This window comes from Panicum virgatum, chromosome 5N (genome assembly GCF_016808335.1).
Source record: "Panicum virgatum strain AP13 chromosome 5N, P.virgatum_v5, whole genome shotgun sequence".
Lineage (NCBI taxonomy): Eukaryota > Viridiplantae > Streptophyta > Magnoliopsida > Poales > Poaceae > Panicum > Panicum virgatum.
This window is the reverse complement of record NC_053149.1, coordinates 57,210,679-57,228,858: the sequence shown is the minus strand read 5'-3', so window position 1 is coordinate 57,228,858 and position 18,180 is coordinate 57,210,679. Positions and strand designations below refer to the sequence as shown.

The 18,180-nt window shown below is 50.3% G+C and overlaps 3 protein-coding genes across 10 annotated transcripts; 1 reads left to right on the top strand and 2 right to left on the bottom strand.

Moving 5' to 3' along the window:
• Positions 1–2,077: 2,077 nt before the first annotated feature.
• On the top strand, positions 2,078–4,425 carry LOC120673157 (uncharacterized protein At4g28440-like). The gene is made up of 2 exons (XM_039953874.1): positions 2,078–2,471; positions 3,892–4,425. Exons 1-2 carry the CDS (start codon positions 2,240–2,242, stop codon positions 4,080–4,082), a joined length of 423 nt encoding a protein of 140 aa, XP_039809808.1. The 5' UTR covers positions 2,078–2,239; the 3' UTR covers positions 4,083–4,425.
• A 375-nt stretch (positions 4,426–4,800) lies between these two features.
• Positions 4,801–7,232, bottom strand: LOC120673158 (protein NUCLEAR FUSION DEFECTIVE 6, mitochondrial-like). 6 transcript variants are annotated; one of them, XR_005674537.1, is made up of 4 exons: positions 6,945–7,232; positions 6,710–6,837; positions 5,482–5,559; positions 4,801–5,093 (listed from the first exon to the last, which is right to left on the bottom strand). XR_005674537.1 is itself a non-coding variant. In XM_039953875.1 (4 exons), the coding sequence occupies exons 1-3, from the start codon at positions 7,088–7,090 to the stop codon at positions 6,062–6,064; spliced, it is 294 nt and encodes a 97-aa protein (XP_039809809.1). In that variant the 5' UTR covers positions 7,091–7,231; the 3' UTR covers positions 4,801–5,093; positions 6,044–6,061. The 6 variants fall into 6 exon arrangements, 4 of the variants coding, with proteins under 4 accessions (XP_039809809.1, XP_039809813.1, XP_039809810.1 ...); XM_039953875.1 differs by lacking the exon at positions 5,482–5,559 and adding an exon at positions 6,044–6,081 and having other exon boundaries at positions 6,945–7,231; XR_005674536.1 differs by having other exon boundaries at positions 4,822–5,279.
• Positions 7,233–8,696: 1,464 nt separating this feature from the next.
• LOC120674355 (protein argonaute 18-like) lies at positions 8,697–10,146 on the bottom strand. Of its 3 annotated transcripts, XM_039955529.1 has the most exons (3): positions 9,153–10,146; positions 9,014–9,122; positions 8,697–8,940 (listed from the first exon to the last, which is right to left on the bottom strand). In XM_039955529.1, the coding sequence occupies exons 1-2, from the start codon at positions 9,955–9,957 to the stop codon at positions 9,046–9,048; spliced, it is 882 nt and encodes a 293-aa protein (XP_039811463.1). In that variant the 5' UTR covers positions 9,958–10,146; the 3' UTR covers positions 8,697–8,940; positions 9,014–9,045. The 3 variants fall into 3 exon arrangements, with proteins under 3 accessions (XP_039811463.1, XP_039811461.1, XP_039811462.1); XM_039955527.1 differs by having other exon boundaries at positions 9,014–10,141; XM_039955528.1 differs by having other exon boundaries at positions 8,697–9,122; positions 9,153–10,138.
• Positions 10,147–18,180: the final 8,034 nt, after the last annotated feature.

The following is an 18,180-nucleotide window of genomic DNA, read 5'->3' as shown; positions in this document are numbered from 1 at the left end:
TCCTACTGCTAGTTTCTGAAACAAGGAAAAGGGGTAATTGAGTCAGTCATCTAGCAAACAAGAGATTTTAAATAGACTATTAAAAAGTTACAGGTCAAGATGATCATGGAACCTTCTGCATTTTTTTCTCCCTTTTTTCATTAGGAGGTTACTGTGGTCGTGATCCTCTTCGAGCAACTCCACCAAACTCTTTAAATAAATCACATCTTAAATTTGAAGATGGAATAAAAAATCACACTCCAACGGGTCCCCATTTTGAGGAAGTCTCCAAATCTCCTCCTCCACTATCTATTTTTGGAGGGTCTCTAGGAAACCCCCAATCCGCTGATAAATGGGAGCCACCCTATAGATTAAAAGAAGAGGGTGAGATTTAGAGGCCACTACTGTCTACTGAAGCAGAGGTTAAAAAACTAGCCCTCAAACAAATAGAGGGAAGCTCTTACTCAAGAAGTAGAGTTTTGTCCAGCGAAGATTCAATTTACACGAAATTTGTCATAACTGCTTTTTTCTCTCTCCCTTTATATGGATTTGCCACTGGGGAATGTCTTGACGCCTTGTGAGCTGATGGAGCTAGATGTGTTTGGCATGAAGATTTGGAAGAAGAGCTGAATTTTGTAGAGTGGAGCAGTTCCAAATAGACCCTTACACTCGACACTACTTGAGATCCACGTTTGATGCACTTCAACCATCTTTATATAGACAACGAGAATCTTCTTAGAGCGTGTTTGGGTGGGCTCCGAACGAGGGCGGAGTCGAAGCTAGAGCAGACTGAGCTATCTTTTTTTTTTAGCTTCATCTATCCATTAACAGCTCCAGCTCTCCAGAACCCGCCAGCATAACACTCCACCATAAAGGTTGTTTGGTGCGGCTCTCGCAGGAGCTGCCGACGGAGCTGCTGCAAGAGTCCTTCCAAACGGGCTCTTAACTACATTAATGATATAGTGTAAGAAAAGCTGAAAGCATGTTAGGTGCAAAAAAAGATAAAGGGATAGTTGTAACAAGAGAACAAAGTGTAAAAGATTATTTTGTCGATAATCACTCTGTTCGCTGGACTGAAGCTGGTGGCTGAAGTGATGTGAGAGAAAAATATTGTTGATCGGCTGGTGGCTGGAAGCTGGTGCTGGAGCGGTGTGAGAGAAAAACACTGTTGGACTGGAGGCTGCTGGAGTTGCCGAACAGAGTGAATACTCTCAGTATTTTAAATGATAGGTTTTTCAGTTTTGTCAGAAATCAAATTTGTTTATTTTTTTTACCAAACTTACTGAGCAACTCTAGCAATAGCTCCTAAATCATACCCTCTAAATGTTTAAATGAGGATTGCCTCTATTTTTTAGGGCCTTCTAAATTTGTTTCAACTCCAGCAATAGCCCTCAATTTCGACATATAATAGAGGACTCCCTAGAGACCCTCTAGGAATGGAGGGTGAAGGAGGGATTTTGGAGGCCTCCCAAAATAGAGGGTGAAGTAGAGGGTCTGCTGAAGTGCATTTTTTTTTGCTTAGCTCTATAAAATTAGGATAGGGGGTCATTTAGAGGGTACTCTGGAGTTGCTCTAACATGTCAATATCAAAACTGGTTTCATTAGATCCACCATAAAGTATGTTTTGATAGCGTATTATTTTGATAATACAAATGCCAATATATTATTTTGAGTACTTGATCAACGTTATATTAGTTTTATTTAGGATAAAACTAAACTGAAGTATAATTTAGAATGGAGGAAATATTTATATATTTAGATTTTATTTTTGTTCGAATGGATCTCTCAGGTTCCAGCACTCGGCTGGGGAAGAAATCAGTCAGTATTTGACATGTTCAGTAACACAGGCCTATTAATTACAAGAATTAATGACTGTTGAATAATAGAACAAATACCCCTTTTGCGTTTGAATTTAAAACCCATCTAAAACATGTGGAAGAGAACTTTCTCAAATGGCATGCAAAGCTGGCAGTAGTCGATGGGCATATATATGGCTAAGATAAGAGCGTATTCCCCAATGATAAAAACTTTTTAAAAAGCTTTACGGAAAGGAGAAGAAAGTGATAAAATAGCCCAATGTGTCCTACTGGCTCAGGTAACGATAACGTCCAATTTAACAACTCCGCCGCATCGTTAGTGGACTCCTCGATCACCCCCCTATTAAATCCTCCTCCCCAATCTAGGGTTTGGCCACCCTCAACCTCAATACCTCCAAACTCCGCGTCCTCTAATCCTTTTCCTATCTCTATCCTTCATCCCAATGGCCTCCGCGGCGGCGAAGCGGAAGCCGGTGTTCGTCAAGGTGGACCAGCTCAAGCCCGGCACGGCCGGACACACGCTCGTCGCCAAGGTGCTCAGCTCCAAGACCGTCCTCCAGAAGGGCCGCCCCGGCGCTGCCGCCGCCGGCCCTGCGGCGCGGCCCGCCAGGATCGCCGAGTGCCTCATCGGCGACGAGACCGGTTGCATCCTCTTCACTGCCCGTAACGAGCAGGGTACGGTCCCCCTCTATTCGTGAAGTAATCTGTTCTTTTTGTTTGGTGACATGGGCTTTCACTTGTGACATGTGAGCAATCCTTCGCCTTGGGAGATTTGGTTGGAGCGGCGTGCGTATGAATAATCCTTTGCACGATACAGGTTTTGAATACGATTCGATAGAATCTACGTTACTATGTGACACCGTTTCTTAGCACAGCAATCGCTGCAGTTAGTACTCCAGTATGATCAAATTTCTAATAGTTGTGTGCTATGTGCTCACAGTTTTATCCCTATTTTGGTATAATCAATTAATCAGTAATGCAATCATCCCTAGAACTGGATTGTGAGGATGTGAAGTTTGATCTTAAGGAATATTGCCTCTATCTGATCCCAAATATTAGTGTGTCTAGGATTATTGTTTGTAAAACGTAAAATCCATCATAAGAGTACTGCCTCTGCCCTCTGATGAAAATATAATTAATGTCTTGGCATAGCTTTGACCATAATTATTTAAACAAGTATGTGGATTTAGTGATTCACAACATGAGTTAATGTTTCTAAATTCATCATGAAAACACTTCCGTGATTTATACCTCCTTTCTATATAAAGAATATATTTTCATATTAATATTATTAGTTTGGAGACCTTGTTGATCTGGACATATATATTTCGATCCAGAGGGGGTATTGATGTGATAAATTGAACCTTGAAGATGTTGATATCCTGTTAAAATTTTAATTTCACGAATGGGGCATCCACATAGATGCTTCTTTGTATTTTCTTCAGAATAAAAATAAAAGTGCAACTTCTATATGTCCTAATAGCAACTGTCTGTCATTAAATAAATAAAAAATGGCTCTGTCTTCTGCAAGATCTCTGTTTCTTTAAGGCTAGTACATCATGTGTGGCCTTGTTTCTTGTGTAATAATATACTTAGTATGTATGTTCCTTTTTTTCACTAAAGATGAAAGCAACAGCCCCTCGTTGAGTGTCGTGCTATGCCCCACATTCTTCCTATCGCACTTGTCAACTAGATTTCTATGTAAGCATACCAGTACAAGCTCTGAAATATGATATATTGAGCTGTTAGAAGATTATTACATGATTTTGGACATCTGACTGTCCATAGGTGCTCTCCAATCTCAATATGTGATGTTCATTCTATGTTTATGAGATTTTTATTGCATATTTATTCTGTTTCCGTTGTGATGATAACATAATATGACAAATAGATGTACTTTGCATGCTTACACACTTGTATTCATAGGCTGTTAGCAGAATTTGCAGGTCGTCAGCTAACATACATTCAAACTCAAGTACTACGGTACTACCAGCTTATAATTTCAACTATGATTGTTATTATGCCTCACATAAACACACAAATATCAACCTACTGATCATGGAATGACATCTAACAAGAGTGTACCTTTTCACAGTTGACTTGTTGAAGCCTGAAAGCACTGTTATTATCCGCAATGCAAAGATTGATATGTTCAAAGGTTCAATGAGGCTTGCTGTGGACAAATGGGGCCGCATCGAAGTCACTGAACCTGCAAGCTTCAGTGTGAAGGAGGACAACAATCTCTCACTTGTGGAGTATGAGCTTGTCAACGTTACTGAAGAGTGAAGGCCTTGTTGATCTCATTCGATAACCAGAATTTCAGTTGGTAAAAAAATTCTACTTGTCGCACCAAGAATGAGAACTTGAGGAGATGGAGAAGCTTATGAAGTAGATTGGAGCTGTTGGGTCGAACTAGTGCAAGTTCCTCGTTATCATGCATTTATGTCTATCAATGGATATTAGTTGCTGCAGCATTGTGGTTGTCCGAACAAATGTGATGTGCTGAGCAGTTAATACGCCAATGGTTCTTGAGCTCTTCAGAGTGGATTGATGTGTCTGAGGAGAAATTTGGATGTCCATCGTAACATTTTTAATTTCAAATATTGTTCTATAATCGTGTTACCATGTACGTAAGAAGTTTGCTGCAGCTGGGTTCGTTTTAAACAAGGCTGCAGCCCTAGTGGGCGAATAACTAGTTTGAGGGGTACTCGCCAGCTATGCTCAGCCTCTGGCTAACTTGTTGTACTGGTACAAAGATTTGGCAGACTTCAGAAAGTATGATTGAAGGCTGCCCAAAGCCCCAAATGTGACAATTAATCAATTATGATTTGAGACAACCCAAACATGAAGGCACCAGCTAACAAAAAAACAGCTTTTAGTTTATAACTGACCCAAGGCCTGTGAAATGCCCCAGCGTACCAATCTGCATTTCTATTCTACAGGTCAACATCCTGAAACCTTGCGATCCAGATAATTTGCATCCCTAACTTGAGATGATTGGCAGTTGAATGAACTATGCCGAGAGTAAACCACAAAAAACAGCAGAAACTCTGTTTAATTTATTCATTACAGATCTGTTAATCAAGCAGGTCGTCAAGACCAAAAATCTATTAAATACCCACCAATGAATCTCAAGAATAATTCGGTAAAAGCTTATACAAACTGGAATCTCAGAGGCCAGAGCGCAAAACATGTTAACTGAGACGCCAAACAGGTACTTTAAATTCATGAGGTGGTAGTCCATAATCCAGACCAGCTAGCATCACTGCAGGGCTCCAATAATGACAAATCATCCATCTACAAATAGAAACACAATAACCTGAGCTCCAGCTCTTAATTGACACCATAAAAGTTAGCAGCAATAAATGCTACTTCTTCTCTATTATGTCCATTTATCATGGACAAAACCAAGGTAACAGGGATGGCAAATAAAAGCATGGTCTAGTCTTCATCCAAGATGACCTCCACGCACTAATCACAGGCCTATAGAGATATATACAATAAAAGTCAAGAAAACAAATACTGTACAAAGATAAGCATATTTTAATGAGGCTTATAGCCTAGTTATTCACTTTCTATAAATATCAACTGTCAAAGAGGGCATCTTGTAAGAACATGGAATATTAACAGCAAAATTTGTAATAAACATATGGTATCATTGATGTTCCTTGAAATCAGGCCAGACCTGTAGATATGATATGAGGTGAAGGGATAATAATCTGCTACGTTCCACCTAGATATTGTCACACGTCATCATTGCCAGCTGAGCCAATACAAAAGAATCAGTCTCCTCTTTTAACTCAACTTTATAATTAATGATGATGTTACATTCAAATTTAGAAGTGTTCTTTTCTTATGCTGAATTCACGAATAGTTTGACTTCAATAAAACTACGGGCATAATTCAACTTGCGAAAGAAATCCCTCGCATTGTCAAAACTTCAAAAACAGATAGCTCAGGCACACAAATTGCAGCACAAGACCTTCGATGCCAAATCATTTTGCAAGAATACAAGGAACAGTAAAAAAGACCTAGCTCAATACATCATAACAACGCAGAGTTCTTTTTCCCATATTGTGCTGCATGTTTACATATTCATGTAAATATGCGCAATACAAAAATTTAGATGCAGTTCCATAAAATAAAGATGACAAACTCTTCTTTCCACAAATCATTACGATGCACAAACTAGTGATGGAAACTAGCCATCAACAGTTACTAGTGATGGCATCTTTAAAGTTATTCACCTTTTGGGGCCCTGAAGTTCATCTAGTTTCATCTTGACCTACAACAAGGGCCATGTGGAAATATAAGATTGATTTCAACATGAAAACTTTATTATCATCTTTCAAATTTGAAATAGAAAATATGTATGGTTTCCATGGTGGTTAAGAGATGAGGACTTGAGGAACACTAGGAACTGCATGAGTGCCACATTGTCCTAACCATGTTCATATAGAAATGTTTCAAAACCATTCATCACTTCATCTAACTACAAAAATAGGCTACGTTGGGTAACACTACATGTTAGGCAGGCAGAACATGAAAAATATCTAAAGGAATTAGAACAAAAGGCTCAAACAGATTTAAAACTGTTGGTTCTATCAGGTGATCTCATTATGCAACATATTATTTGCAGTGTTAAGGACAACGGGTTTTTTAGGACATCCTACAAAGGATCAAATATTGTTTTGCGCAGAACTTCGATACTATCGGTGGTCTAGTCAGAGCAATGTGAACTCATATTCCTTCAATAAGTACCAAATTTATCCCAAACAAAAAATCAAATTCTAATGGCTACTTCAAATGATCTGAAAGTCATGCGTCTGAAATATAGTTTTCCTATACTTCATGGCTGTAACTATTACACTAACACTAAACAAGGTAGTAACATTGATACAAGGGCAAATTACCTTTCGAGAGCCAACCGAATCCCTTGCAAGCCGGGGCGGCGAGAAGAGACGTCATGAGCGCCGAAGCCGTGGCGCTGTGCATGGGCATCAGGGACTCCAGACACACGCTGCTCATCTCCACCGGCGACCTACGGATCGGAACCAAAGACATCAGAAAAAAAATCACCCGAAAATAGCAAAATGGGGAACAGAACGACGACAGTTCCACGGGCCCGAAACCTAAGATGGCGCACACCTCAGGAGGACGCGGGGGGCAGAGGTGGGCATCCGCCTCGGCAGCGGAGCCGGCCCCGCACGCGAGGCGGCTCTGACCGCCGCGCTGCGGAGTGACGACGGGGCGCTGGATCGGAGGAAGGACCTCGCGGCGGCGGCGGCGGCCATTTCGGCGGCGGGTGCGGTGTTCTGCCCTGTGGTGGCGGGGCGCGGCAGGAGCGGAGAGAGATGCCAATAAACCCTACCACCGTGGTGGGCTTGGGGAGACGGCGGTGGCGCTCTCGTGGAGGAGAGAGAGAGATCTCTCTCCCGCACGAAACTGGGCCGGTCTTTCTTTGCAGCTTTTGTGGTGTTGGCTAGATGGCCCATATCTGCGAACGGGCCTGGCGCTCGGTCCGCCGGGTTGTTTTTTCCCCTGGTCGTGATCCTGTGAGATTTCCGCGTGTTTTTCGTACGTGAGTTGCACGGCAATCTTGGGCTCTTGCCGAGACGAGCGGTCGTGTGTGGCGTGTGGGGGTAGTAGGAACTAGGAGCGTCGCAGCAACCTACCTCTCGGTGGTCCATGCGCGTCACCAACCGGACAGCAAAGTTAAGCCTAGTAGGCAGGAGAGGGAGAGCACCCTTTTGTGCTGCTGCTAGTAGCTCCTGTCCTTCTTGCTCTTCTTATCCAGACTGGCGGCCTAACCAACACACGTAGGAGTACACTGCAAATACCACGCATCCAAATGCAATTATAGCGGTGGTGAGCACTGCTAGCTGCTGCTGGTGGCGTGCTGTTGAGCAGCAAGAACAGCAGCTGGCTCTGGCTGTGATCATCCTGAAAAGCACTTTTCAGCCGACCCTGAACATGTCCTGGGCTGCCGATCGAGTTTAATGGGCCGAAGGAACTGTTGCATCAAATAAAGTGGCTGCAGCCTGCAGGTACGTCAGGCTGGTTGGTGTAAGTAACGAGATGGGTCGATCCAAGTGTCCAGGAACGGTCAACGGTTTTGTCATGCGCCGTGGACCGTCAAAATTATGGCCGGCGACGGCGATGCATGTCGTCGTACTGCCTCTGCCGCTGAACGAAATCATGATAGCCGGAGGGCAGTGACAATGTCAACAATGGCCTTAGATCTTGTCATTTTTTTTAAAAAAAATAAAGGGTCTAATAGTTCTCTTCCAAAATATTGGTATGTCAAAATGCCTATAAATTTTAATACTCATTTAGTTGACAGTTAAAAAAAGCCTACCTAACACCAAGTGCTATTATTCTAAGCTCGCTAAAGTTTTGGTAAAAAAAAGATTAGCATGCCCACATTTTAGCACTAACCAAGCAGACCCAAAAATTAAGACAAGCGAGGTACTCAGGTGTTCGTGCGAAGTTAAGGGCGGATTTTTTTACAATCATGCCTTCGAGGACGAAAGGGTTATTGCTCTTTTCTTTTTCCTCTACAGACGCACCGCACGAAATGCTTTCCGATCGAGTACGAAAAGTTGGTACAAGGTAATGGATTATTTGGCTGCTGGTTGGTGCATCATTAACAAGATGGATCCGAGCCTTCAACAGTCAGCAGACAGCAGTTTTGTCCTGCACGCACGCAGCAGGAACGTCAAAATGATGGACTACATGTCGCTCGACCATTGCTTGATGTCTGATGAAATTATTGCGATCTATCCTGGGGGTATACGGAGTGTCGTGAAAACGTCAACACTACGATGTACTAGTAGGTACGAAATCCACGCAATGAAAATCATCCCTACGTTCATGCAAAAAAAAGTTTTTTAACCGACATACACAATAATATGCACAGTATATATCAATCATGCTCCTTGAGCACCGACAGACGATGAATACAGTAGGGTGGATAGCATTTTGATCTGCGATACAGTACACGTTGCATTGTACACACACGGAGAGCTTATTGATTCATCTGTTGCGTCACCATGGCGAACTGCAGGGCAGGAGGAGCTGCTAGCTGGCTCTTCCCCAAGTTCTCGCAGCAAACAAGGAGCAGCTATTCCCAGGCGAGATTACTCTGCAATGGAGCACGGAGCGCACGATACGATCACTACTGGAAGCGGCAGCACACTGCGCACGTTACGACTTACTAGTACAAGCAGGCTTCGTCTTCCCTTCATGCTCATGGAACGTATCGTCCGTTCCGGCCTTCCTCCTGGAAGCCGTCTGGATTCTTGAACTCGTCGTCGTTGCCGTACCGCGGGTAACCCGCCGCCGCATTGCCGTACCCCCCGCGCCTGCCGCCGCCGGCAACGCCGGGACGGCCGTACCCGGAGCCGGCGAACTCCTCCTCGTCCTCAGGGCGCTTCCGCATGGGGTTCGACTCGCGGCCGTAGCCGTATCTGCCGGCGTCCACGTCGTAGTAGTACCGGCCGTTCTGGTACAGCCGCGTGTCGCTCATCCCGTAGTCCCGCTGCTGGTCCTCCTGCCCCTGCTGCCGCCTGCCGCCGCGGAAGGCCGTGTAGTACCACGGCGGCCGGCCCCTGCCGCTGCCGTCTTCCGGGTAGGGCTGGACGCCGTCGAGGTCCCCGGCGCCTCGCGCGGGGGCCGCCTCCTCCTCGGTATACGAAGCGGTAGCCGGCACGTTGGTCGGCGGCCGGCCCCCGCCGCTGCCGTCCTCCGGGTACTGCTGGGCGCGGTCGCCGCGGCCGCCTCCCGCGGGCACCGCCGCGCCCTCGGCCGTACGGGTGGCGGCCGGCACGTCGGTCGCTGCCGCCGCTGTCGTCAGCTTCTCGGCGTTGCGGTGCACGCCGCGGCGGAAGTAGTTGGGCGGGTAGTTCTCCTCGGGGCGGCCGTAGAGCCCGTACCCGCGGCCGCTGCCGCTGCTCGATGGCCGGGGGAACGCCGGCGCCGCATTAGGCTCCGCCGCGTCCGGCGTGGTGCTGCCGGCCGCCGCCGCCTTCTCAGGCTCGACGGCGGGTTCGGCGCGCGTGGTCTTGCTGAAGAAGAAGCGGCCACCGCCCCACGCTTCCGCCGTGACGGCGAGCACGGCCAATAATGCGACGAGGAAGAGGTGGCGAGCAGGGGAAGCCATCGGGGACGAAGACCGTCGGTGGCCGTGTTGGCTAGCGAGCCACTAGCTACCACGATCCGGCACTGTGTGCGTTCCGGTGCGCCCCCACTTATTTATAAGCCGGCGCCGATCTAGCGACCACCGGCTGCGTGGGGCAATCGGGTTGTTGCGCCGAGCAGTGTCAGAAAGCAAATGGGAACAGCCGAACAGGCAGAGGCATCTTGGACAGGACGAGATGAATGAAATGAGTCAGTGTGGGTGACAGGGTGAGCGAGCGATCGGGTTGGGGACGCGGCGGTGATCGCGGGCAGAGTGAAGGGCGCAGGGGGAGAGAGCGCGCGCACTGGCGCAGTGTGCATGATGAAATTTGGTGCACGCAGAGGGCCTCGCATTGATGGAAGTCATGGCGCGCGAGGTATGAACAGGGGCGCAGGCGATTGGGTTAAGACTGAGTCCAACGAGAGCAGGCAAACGCATTTTGCCTCTCCCGTCGCCACTATTCACACGAGGCATGTCGTCCAACAGACGAGCCAAACCCGCGAGGCAAAGTGCCTTCGAGGAGAGAGGAGAGGTAAAATTGCAATCCATCACTCCTCCGATGCATTCGTGGAGACGCTCTGCCACGCCGCCGGTGGAGGAGGAGCCAGAGAGGGGGCGGTGGGGTCCTGCAACCTCCGCGACCTGCTCAAGCTCCGTGACGAGGACGACCTCGCGGCGGGGCGCCGGGCGGCGGTCAGGCTCGCCTCCGCCATGGCCGCCGCCGCCGCTGCCGCGGCGCGCACCCTCCTCGACGTCATCCGGGACGACCAGTAGCCTCCCGCCGCCGCTTCGGGGGCCGGCGTCGGCGACCCCGTCCTCGTCCCGCCACGCCGTGTCGCTTCCCGCCCCGAGCACAACGGCCTCCCCGTTCGCGCCCGCCGAGGAGGAGGAGGCCGCGCCTTCGCCTGCAGAGGAGGCGAGGCGCAGCCGCGGCCATCCGCTCCGCCGTCTCGTCGTCGCCACTGGTGGCACTGCCGCTGCAGCTGTCGCGCAGGAAGCTCCGGATGGCCGCGAGCCCCGGCCCGCGCACGTCGCGCTCCTAGGAGGCCGACTCCGCGGCGGGGCCCGCCCCACTGAGGCGGGCGCGGACGGTGGCGGATGCGTCCAGGCGGCGGACGGGCCAGCCCTAGTCATCGGCCATGTGCCGGATCTTCGGCACTTGCGCGGCCGCCAGGTCCCGCGTGCTGGCCTTGATGTCATCGATCGCGGCGCGGAAGCTCCTGCGCCCTGCGAAGTGGCCGCCCAGCTCGTGGACGCCGATGGCCTTGCCCAGCCCCGCGTGTGCGGCGCGATCGGCGAGGGTGGTCGCGGCGAAGTACTCGCGGAGCTCCTCCACCATGTCGACCCAGAGAAGGTAGCACGGGAAGCGGAGCGCGGGGCGATCCTGCCCCCGCGCGGCGGCGGCGGCGGAGGGCGAGAAGGGGTCCCCCGCGGAGGCGTCGAAGCCCCGCCGCATGGCCGACGACAGGGGCGACGGCGGAGGAGGGCGACAAGGGGCCGCGGCGGGCGAATGCGATTGCTCTGCCTCTCTGTTGGAGCCGGTTGGATGAGAGAGAAATGGGAACTACTGTTCACGCGAAACAAAGGCTCGTTTGCCTTCCAATTTTACACTTGGTTGTTGGAGTCGGTCTAATTTTCGGCCGTGGCCTGGGCAGCATCTCGGCAGCGTGAGATTTTAAATGCCCGTCGCTCGCTCCACGTGGGCATTGATCATGAGCTCGAGTTGGTGTCACGCGATTGCAATGCGTATGCTTTGGTACCACTTCCAAGCGACGCCTAGCAAGCATTGCATGTTTGGTTTACCGGCTCTGTTATCGGGAGCACTCATGTGAGACAGTGAGAGCAGTGTATGTGCGTCGTGTTCAGACGTGGAGGCACAGATCGTCAAGTTACAGTCTTATCAGTTTACAAGACTCCAGCAGGACTCTTGTCAACTGTAAGGGCAGTCCCAATGCAGACTCCACTCATAAAGTCTAAGTCTCAAAAACTCTATCACAAGAAATTATATTTTTCAATGCAAAGTGTGTTACTTTAGTTTATATGACCCACTTGTCTCTCTCACATTCATTCTTGATTTGCGTAAAGACTTGGAGTCTAAATAAGACTTGGAGTCTTGATTTCTCTCCCTCACTCTTCTATAAATATACTGTCACATCAGCAAAACATAATAAATATGAAGCTTAGATTCCATGGTAGAGTCTGGATTGGGACCGCCATAAAAGCATCAAGTCATGCCAGCACAGATCTCGGAGCAAAAGCGCCTCTCTATCTAAAAGAGAAAAGGAAAGATTGCATCTTTTAGATTGACGACACATGAAATCATTGGTGCCCAAAGCGGCAAACAGCCGGCAGCTGTTCTTTTTCTCTTTTTTTTTTTCGTCCAGTTCTCTCTCGCCGGATTACTAGTACCCCCTGCCTTTGGTGTCCATGCATCAGGCCGCCATCAGTTGAGAAGATAGCAGCTGCATCGAGCTGCCCTCGTTCACGGATTGTGCCTGCGCAGAGCATTTCCCGTCAGACTCCGGCCACTCTCCCTGGTGGAGTGGTGGTGCTGGGACCGTCTTGAGTCTTGATCCGGCCTCACACGCCACACGATCGATCCGGCGCTCCTCGCGGTGCTGTTGCAGTGTTGCTCGTCGCGCCATTCTCGCCGCGCGCAGTCGCGCTCGCCCTGCTACCGCGCACTCGCTTCGGGCTTCTCCCAGCAGAAACGTGCGCACCCGACCGCGCGGGTGCCACGTGCGGGATCGCTCGACTGAAATGGCCAGAGCCGGCGTTGGCCTTTTTTTTTCATTTTTATATTAAAAAAACAAAATTTCAAAAATATATGTCGAATAGGGAAATTTTCAAAAATGGGTGTCTGTCGCCCATTAGCCCCCTAATGGGCGACAGGGTGACTGTCGCCCATTCAGTGGGCGACATGACTTAAATGTAAAACAAAAATTACATTTAGATCTTGGCGCCCAGGCACCATTAAACAGTAAACTTGTAAAATCGTATACAAATCGGAAAAAATACAAACTCAACTATTCTGGATTCTATGAAATAATATCTACAACTTTTGTTACATAAATTTTTTCATTTGTTCAATGTATCTAAATCAAGAAAAATAGTTCTTGTACCTAGAAAAATCTAAAATAATTCATTTGGTCTAGTTGTGCTTATCTAAAATTTACCAAACTTTTTTTTATAGCTCTTAGGAAATAAAATAATGGTATTTTAAAAGTTATGGCTTCTAATAATTTATATAGCAACATGGATAAATAACTCATTTAAACTAGACATATTGCAAGATCTAATTTAAAAACTTATTCTAGAAATGTTTTCTGGGCCTACCAATTTTGTACAACTCTATGCTCACCATATGCAACACTCTGGCCAAAGATGACATGCATCCAAAGGATGGATCTTGATATTTAAATAAAAGTGCATTAAACTAGTATTTAAAATAGAGCAAGATACATTGATCAAATGAAAAACTTTATGTAACAAAAGTTGTAGATCTTGTTTCATAGAATGCAGAACAGTTGAGTTTGTATTTTTTTTTGATTTTTTTACGATTTTATATCGATTTACAAGTTCACTGTTTAATGGCCCTCGACGACAAGACCTAAATGTAATTTTTTTTTATATTTAGGTCCTGTCGCCCACTGGATGGGGCGACAGACACCCATTTTTAAAAATTTTCCTATTCAACATATATTTTTGAAATTTTATTTTATTTTAATATAAAAATGAAAAAAGTGCCCGGCGTTGTACATTTCGGCCCAACTCGATAATGTCAGAGGGCAAGCGCTGAAAGCAAGCCCTGAACGTCCTCTTACCCAGAAATTCTGTAGCCAGTATTTGTTCGGTCCAGGATAGTGATTCGGCCCACTGGAGCCTGATCTTTTGGGCTTTTACAATGTGCCATTCGGCCAATTCCCATGTATGCTTTCCGGGAACTTCTTTTGGGCCATTAGGCCTTGCTATATACAGGCTGCACCCCAGAAGTTTTCATAGCTGGCAGGACAAGTCGTCCATGAAAAACCAGGTCCAGATCGAACCTAGGCCATTGGATGCCTTGATCGAATGTCCATGGATTAAGGATTAAGGAGATGCACAGTATGTGGCATGTAGGAAAGAAAAAAACGCCCTGCATGTTACTATAATTTATCGATTAATGGCTCCGACTGATAACGCTCATTAGCGGGTGGGGTATGCACGCCTATTTTGCACAAAAATGCCGCGGTCACCGGTCACCATACAAAGGGCATGAATTTAGCCTCTTGACGCACCCGCCACCGGAACAAGACACTCGTTCAATTAATGAGGGCAAGAGTGCCCCGGCAAACACCAATACCTGTACTACCCGCAAAAAAACAAACACACCAATAACTCCGCAACCTGGATGTCGACGTGCTTACTGTATGAATCACCCAAAGTTCTCCGGGAAAAAAGTTCCAGAATTGGGCTAAAAGGAACCGGAGGACAGGAGCACATCACCGCTTTACATTTTGAAGAGGCGAGGCCCTTTTCATCGCACGTGAAGAGTTGTTAACCGAGACCAAGACAGGTCCACCCCCACCACACCACACCGGGGGCATCGCATCGGTAACACGAGAGGCGAGAGCAACCAGCCAGACGGATCCTGCTCAAAAAAAAAAAAAAACCAGCCAGACGGATCCAAAGAGCGCGAGCGCGAGCGCGAGCGCGAGCGCGGGGCGCGGGCCAGCAGCCAGACGGATCCAAAGAGCGCGAGCGCGAGCGCGAGCGCGGGGCGCGGGCCAGCGGCCAGCCCCTCCCCTGGCCGGCCGGGGGACGACGACCAGACGAATCACGCACGCCCTGGCCTGGCCGGCTGCCCCCCGCCCTGGCTGGCTTACTGGCTACTAGTGGACGCCTAGCCCCCCCTACCGGGAAAGCGGACGCGACTCGCGGTGGCCCGCGCGCAAGCAGAACGGCTCTATGCCTTGTCACCCGAGGTGCCACCCGTGGCCCGTGCCGTGCGGTGGTGCGTGCCCCACAGGCAAAGCCATGAGCCATCTCAGCAGGACAGCAGGCAGGCAGGGCAGAGATGCGCTCCGGGAAGAACTCGTCGCTCGCTGCAAAAGGCGTCGTCCCCATCCGGCCATCCCTTCCCCGCGTCCAAAAAGACGAGCAAAGCTGAGCGCTGGCGTGGGGTAAAGCCGTAAAAAGGAGAGATGAGGTACAAGAAGCAGGGAGACCAGACCGGGCGCAGGTCACCCGAAGAAAACGTGAGCCGCCGTGCACTGGAGTGCAGCGGAGCGCCCCCGGGATAGCTGCTGCGCGCGCCAGTGCTGCCGCTGGCCCACACGACCGGGTAAACAGGGAAAGCCGGTTGGTAAAAAGGAGCACGGCGCGGGAGTGTCGCGCGATGCGACCGGCTCCGCGCCTTTGTTTCCTTTTCCTTTCCTTTTTTCACGGTTTTACAGTTTTACGCAGTCGCCCACACGAGGCTCGGCTCGGCTCGGGCAGATCCCCTGCGGTTGCGCCACGCCCCGGCAGACGGCAAGCCCCAGCAGGCCAGCAGCAGCGCGCCCGTGCCCATCGCACGGCGGTTCGTCCAACAGTGGTGGTCTGGTGGACCGGTTGGCCCGGCGTACGCAGTTTTTCTTTGGTGGGATGGACATGGACCGTCTGCTAGACGCTAGACGGGGGAGGGGCGCGTGCGCACGTCGGCGTCGATGTGCTGCAGTGCGGGGCGCGGGAGCACACGGCCGCCGGTGGACGCGGGAGGAGGGTCTAGTGGCCGGCGCCCGTAGTGGCGGGCATGGAACGGGCCGATCCTACCACGTTCCCCGGTTCCCGTATGGCCACGCCACACCGCTTTTGCGTGCGCTGAGGTGGACGGCGCACCAGTCGCTCCTACTACTTGCCGCCGGCGGCACCAGTTTAGCGGTTCCCTTCCCTGTCGCGCACGGAGACGGAAAGGGCAGGCCGGGCCCCGGGCAAGGCGGGCGCGCGCGCGAGGCGAGAGTGTGTTGTGGTGTGCAAATCCATACCCGAGTGGCGGAATGCACATGCCTAATTTTAAGTGTAGAATGTGTTTAGAGGCCATCAAAGAATACTCGATCTAGAGGCGTAAGAACACGGAAGCACACAAAAATTTAAATTGATTCGGACCGCCGGAGCGTAATACCATACGTTTACTGTGTGTTGTATTGCTTGTGCTCTCAAGAGATTGAGAACGGGATTATTCGGAGTGAATCCGACCTTGTGTTGTGTCTGCCCTCTCTTTTCTAGCGGGCGTGCTCTCCCTTTTATTTGTCCAAGGGGAGCACGTACACTGAGCGGAGCCCCGACAGGTGGGCCTGGTGATATATTTGATATTGTACACAGTGGAGCCTTAAATGCTATAGATCCGAAGATCTTCGTCGTCGGCTTCCGTGCGTAGCTTCTGACCAGGGATGGTCTTGAGCTGTCCTGTCGGAGTAGAGTCTAGCCTCTGGAACCGCGCGTCGAGGTCATGATGAAGCGCCGAACTACTGACTTAGTCCGCTGTAGCAGCGTGCACTGTTGCTCCAATTAGTAGCTGGTCGTCATAACTTGTTGTCCATGCGCGCGGCGCTGAGTCTTTAATGCTTGCCTTGGTAACTGACGAACCGCCTCGGTAACTGGCGATCCATAGTGTGGACTGACAAAAGCTGACCCGTGCCCAGCGGCAGCAGAGCACGCCTCAACCGCTCGCACTTTAATGCGGGTGGGTGAGGAAGCTTCCAGCGGAAGGTTTGCGTCCGCGTCTGCGTGACACGTGGCGGCTCCGGATCCCTCCCGAGCAGCTAGCTGAGCCGAGAGCTCATGGGGGTCCGGATAGGCACGTGGAGGTCCCGGACCCACCTCCGGGGGTCCGGGTCCGCGGCCACATGTGCTGAGAATTTCCACTTCTGGGACACGTGGTGACACCAGACCCGTCCTCGAGCGGGAAGCGGGTCCGGGACTGTTGGTCCGGTGAGATGGAGTCGGACCCCAGGGGTCCGGCTGCTCAGCTCCTTAGGGCGTAGTTACGGATAACTACACGAGTCTTGGCACAGTAGGAGTGGGTACCCCAGTTGCAGGGTACCGACAGAGGCACCCGGGCCCGCCTCGGGAGAGGCAACGAACCCGCAGGTGGGGGCCACTACTGTGAGCAACTTGGTTGCTTCTGGCACCCAGCGGTGCGCGCCGCAAGGGTCTTGTCCTGCGTCGTCCATCCTTTGGGTCACCTGCTGCATCATCACATTTTGGATCTGCACATGATTCAGGGTAGATGCTTAGTAGCGTGCCCCACGGGTCCCAAATCCTGTTGGCTGTGATCCTTTGAGATAGACAGCTATGCTCAGTGAACGGAGCTTAAGGGACCGGCCTTTAGGTTAAGAGAAAGTCCGGACCTCCAGGTTCCCAGTCCTAGGTACTACGGCACTCATTCACAGGAGGTGGTGCGTGCAGACTTAGGGTACGGAACCAGGCTAAGCGGCTACACGGCTCCGGACCTCCCCGGAGGGTGAGTAGGCTTCCCTGAACCTGGTTTGCAGAGGTCTGGACCTCTCCACGGGGGAGGCTCACCGGACTGGACCACACGGAAGTACTACATAGTTACAAAGGAAAAAGTTATATTCCCTGCTGGGCCTCTAAGGGTAGGACTTACAGAGATGTAGAGTCGGGGGTGCGACCGGAGTCGGCTTTCCGCCGGAGAGAGCCAGCAGAGTCGGCTTAGTGCGACCGGAGTGGGCTTTCCGCCGGAGAGAGCCACCAGAGTCGGCTTAGTGCGACCGGAGTCGGCTTTCCGGCGGAGCGGACTTGGTGCGACCGGAGTCGACTTTCCGTCGGAGCGGGCTTCCTCACATGAGTGAGGTATGCTGCGAGCTGGGATTTGATGAAGCTGTGCTCCCCCCAGACCTGCTTGATGACGAGCTGGGAGAGCATGACCCGCTTTCGCCATCCTGCTGACACGGGCTCTTGCCCCGCGAGTTCTGGCCCCCGAGCACTCGCCACCTGAAACATGGTGATGCCGAGCCGATAATCAAGCGAAAACCAAGCTGCCCCTACCTGGCGCGCCAAATGTCGTGGTGTGGAAAACCACAGCCGGGCGGCGAAATGCACCTGCCTAATCCTAAGTGTAGGATGTGCTTGGGGGCAGTCAAGGAATGCTCGATCTAGAGGCGTAAGAATACAGAAGCACACAAGGATTTAGAGTGGTTCGGGCCGCCGGAGCGTAATACCCTA

What these genes read in the sequence shown, in the direction of transcription:
- LOC120673157 (XM_039953874.1), top strand. Translation starts at nt 2,240, where the DNA reads ATGGCCTCCGCGGCGGCGAAGCGGAAGCCGGTGTTCGTCAAGGTGGAC. An exon ending in CACTGCCCGTAACGAGCAGG is followed by an intron (nt 2,472 to 3,891) that starts GTACGGTCCCCC and finishes ACCTTTTCACAG; the next exon opens with TTGACTTGTTGAAGCCTGAA.
- LOC120673158 (XM_039953876.1), bottom strand. Translation starts at nt 7,090, where the DNA reads ATGGCCGCCGCCGCCGCCGCGAGGTCCTTCCTCCGATCCAGCGCCCCG. An exon ending in GCCCCCCGCGTCCTCCTGAG is followed by an intron (nt 6,838 to 6,944) that starts GTGTGCGCCATC and finishes TCCGATCCGTAG; the next exon opens with GTCGCCGGTGGAGATGAGCA. An exon ending in ATTCGGTTGGCTCTCGAAAG is followed by an intron (nt 6,082 to 6,709) that starts GTAATTTGCCCT and finishes CCCTTGTTGTAG; the next exon opens with GTCAAGATGAAACTAGATGA.
- LOC120674355 (XM_039955527.1), bottom strand. Translation starts at nt 9,957, where the DNA reads ATGGCTTCCCCTGCTCGCCACCTCTTCCTCGTCGCATTATTGGCCGTG.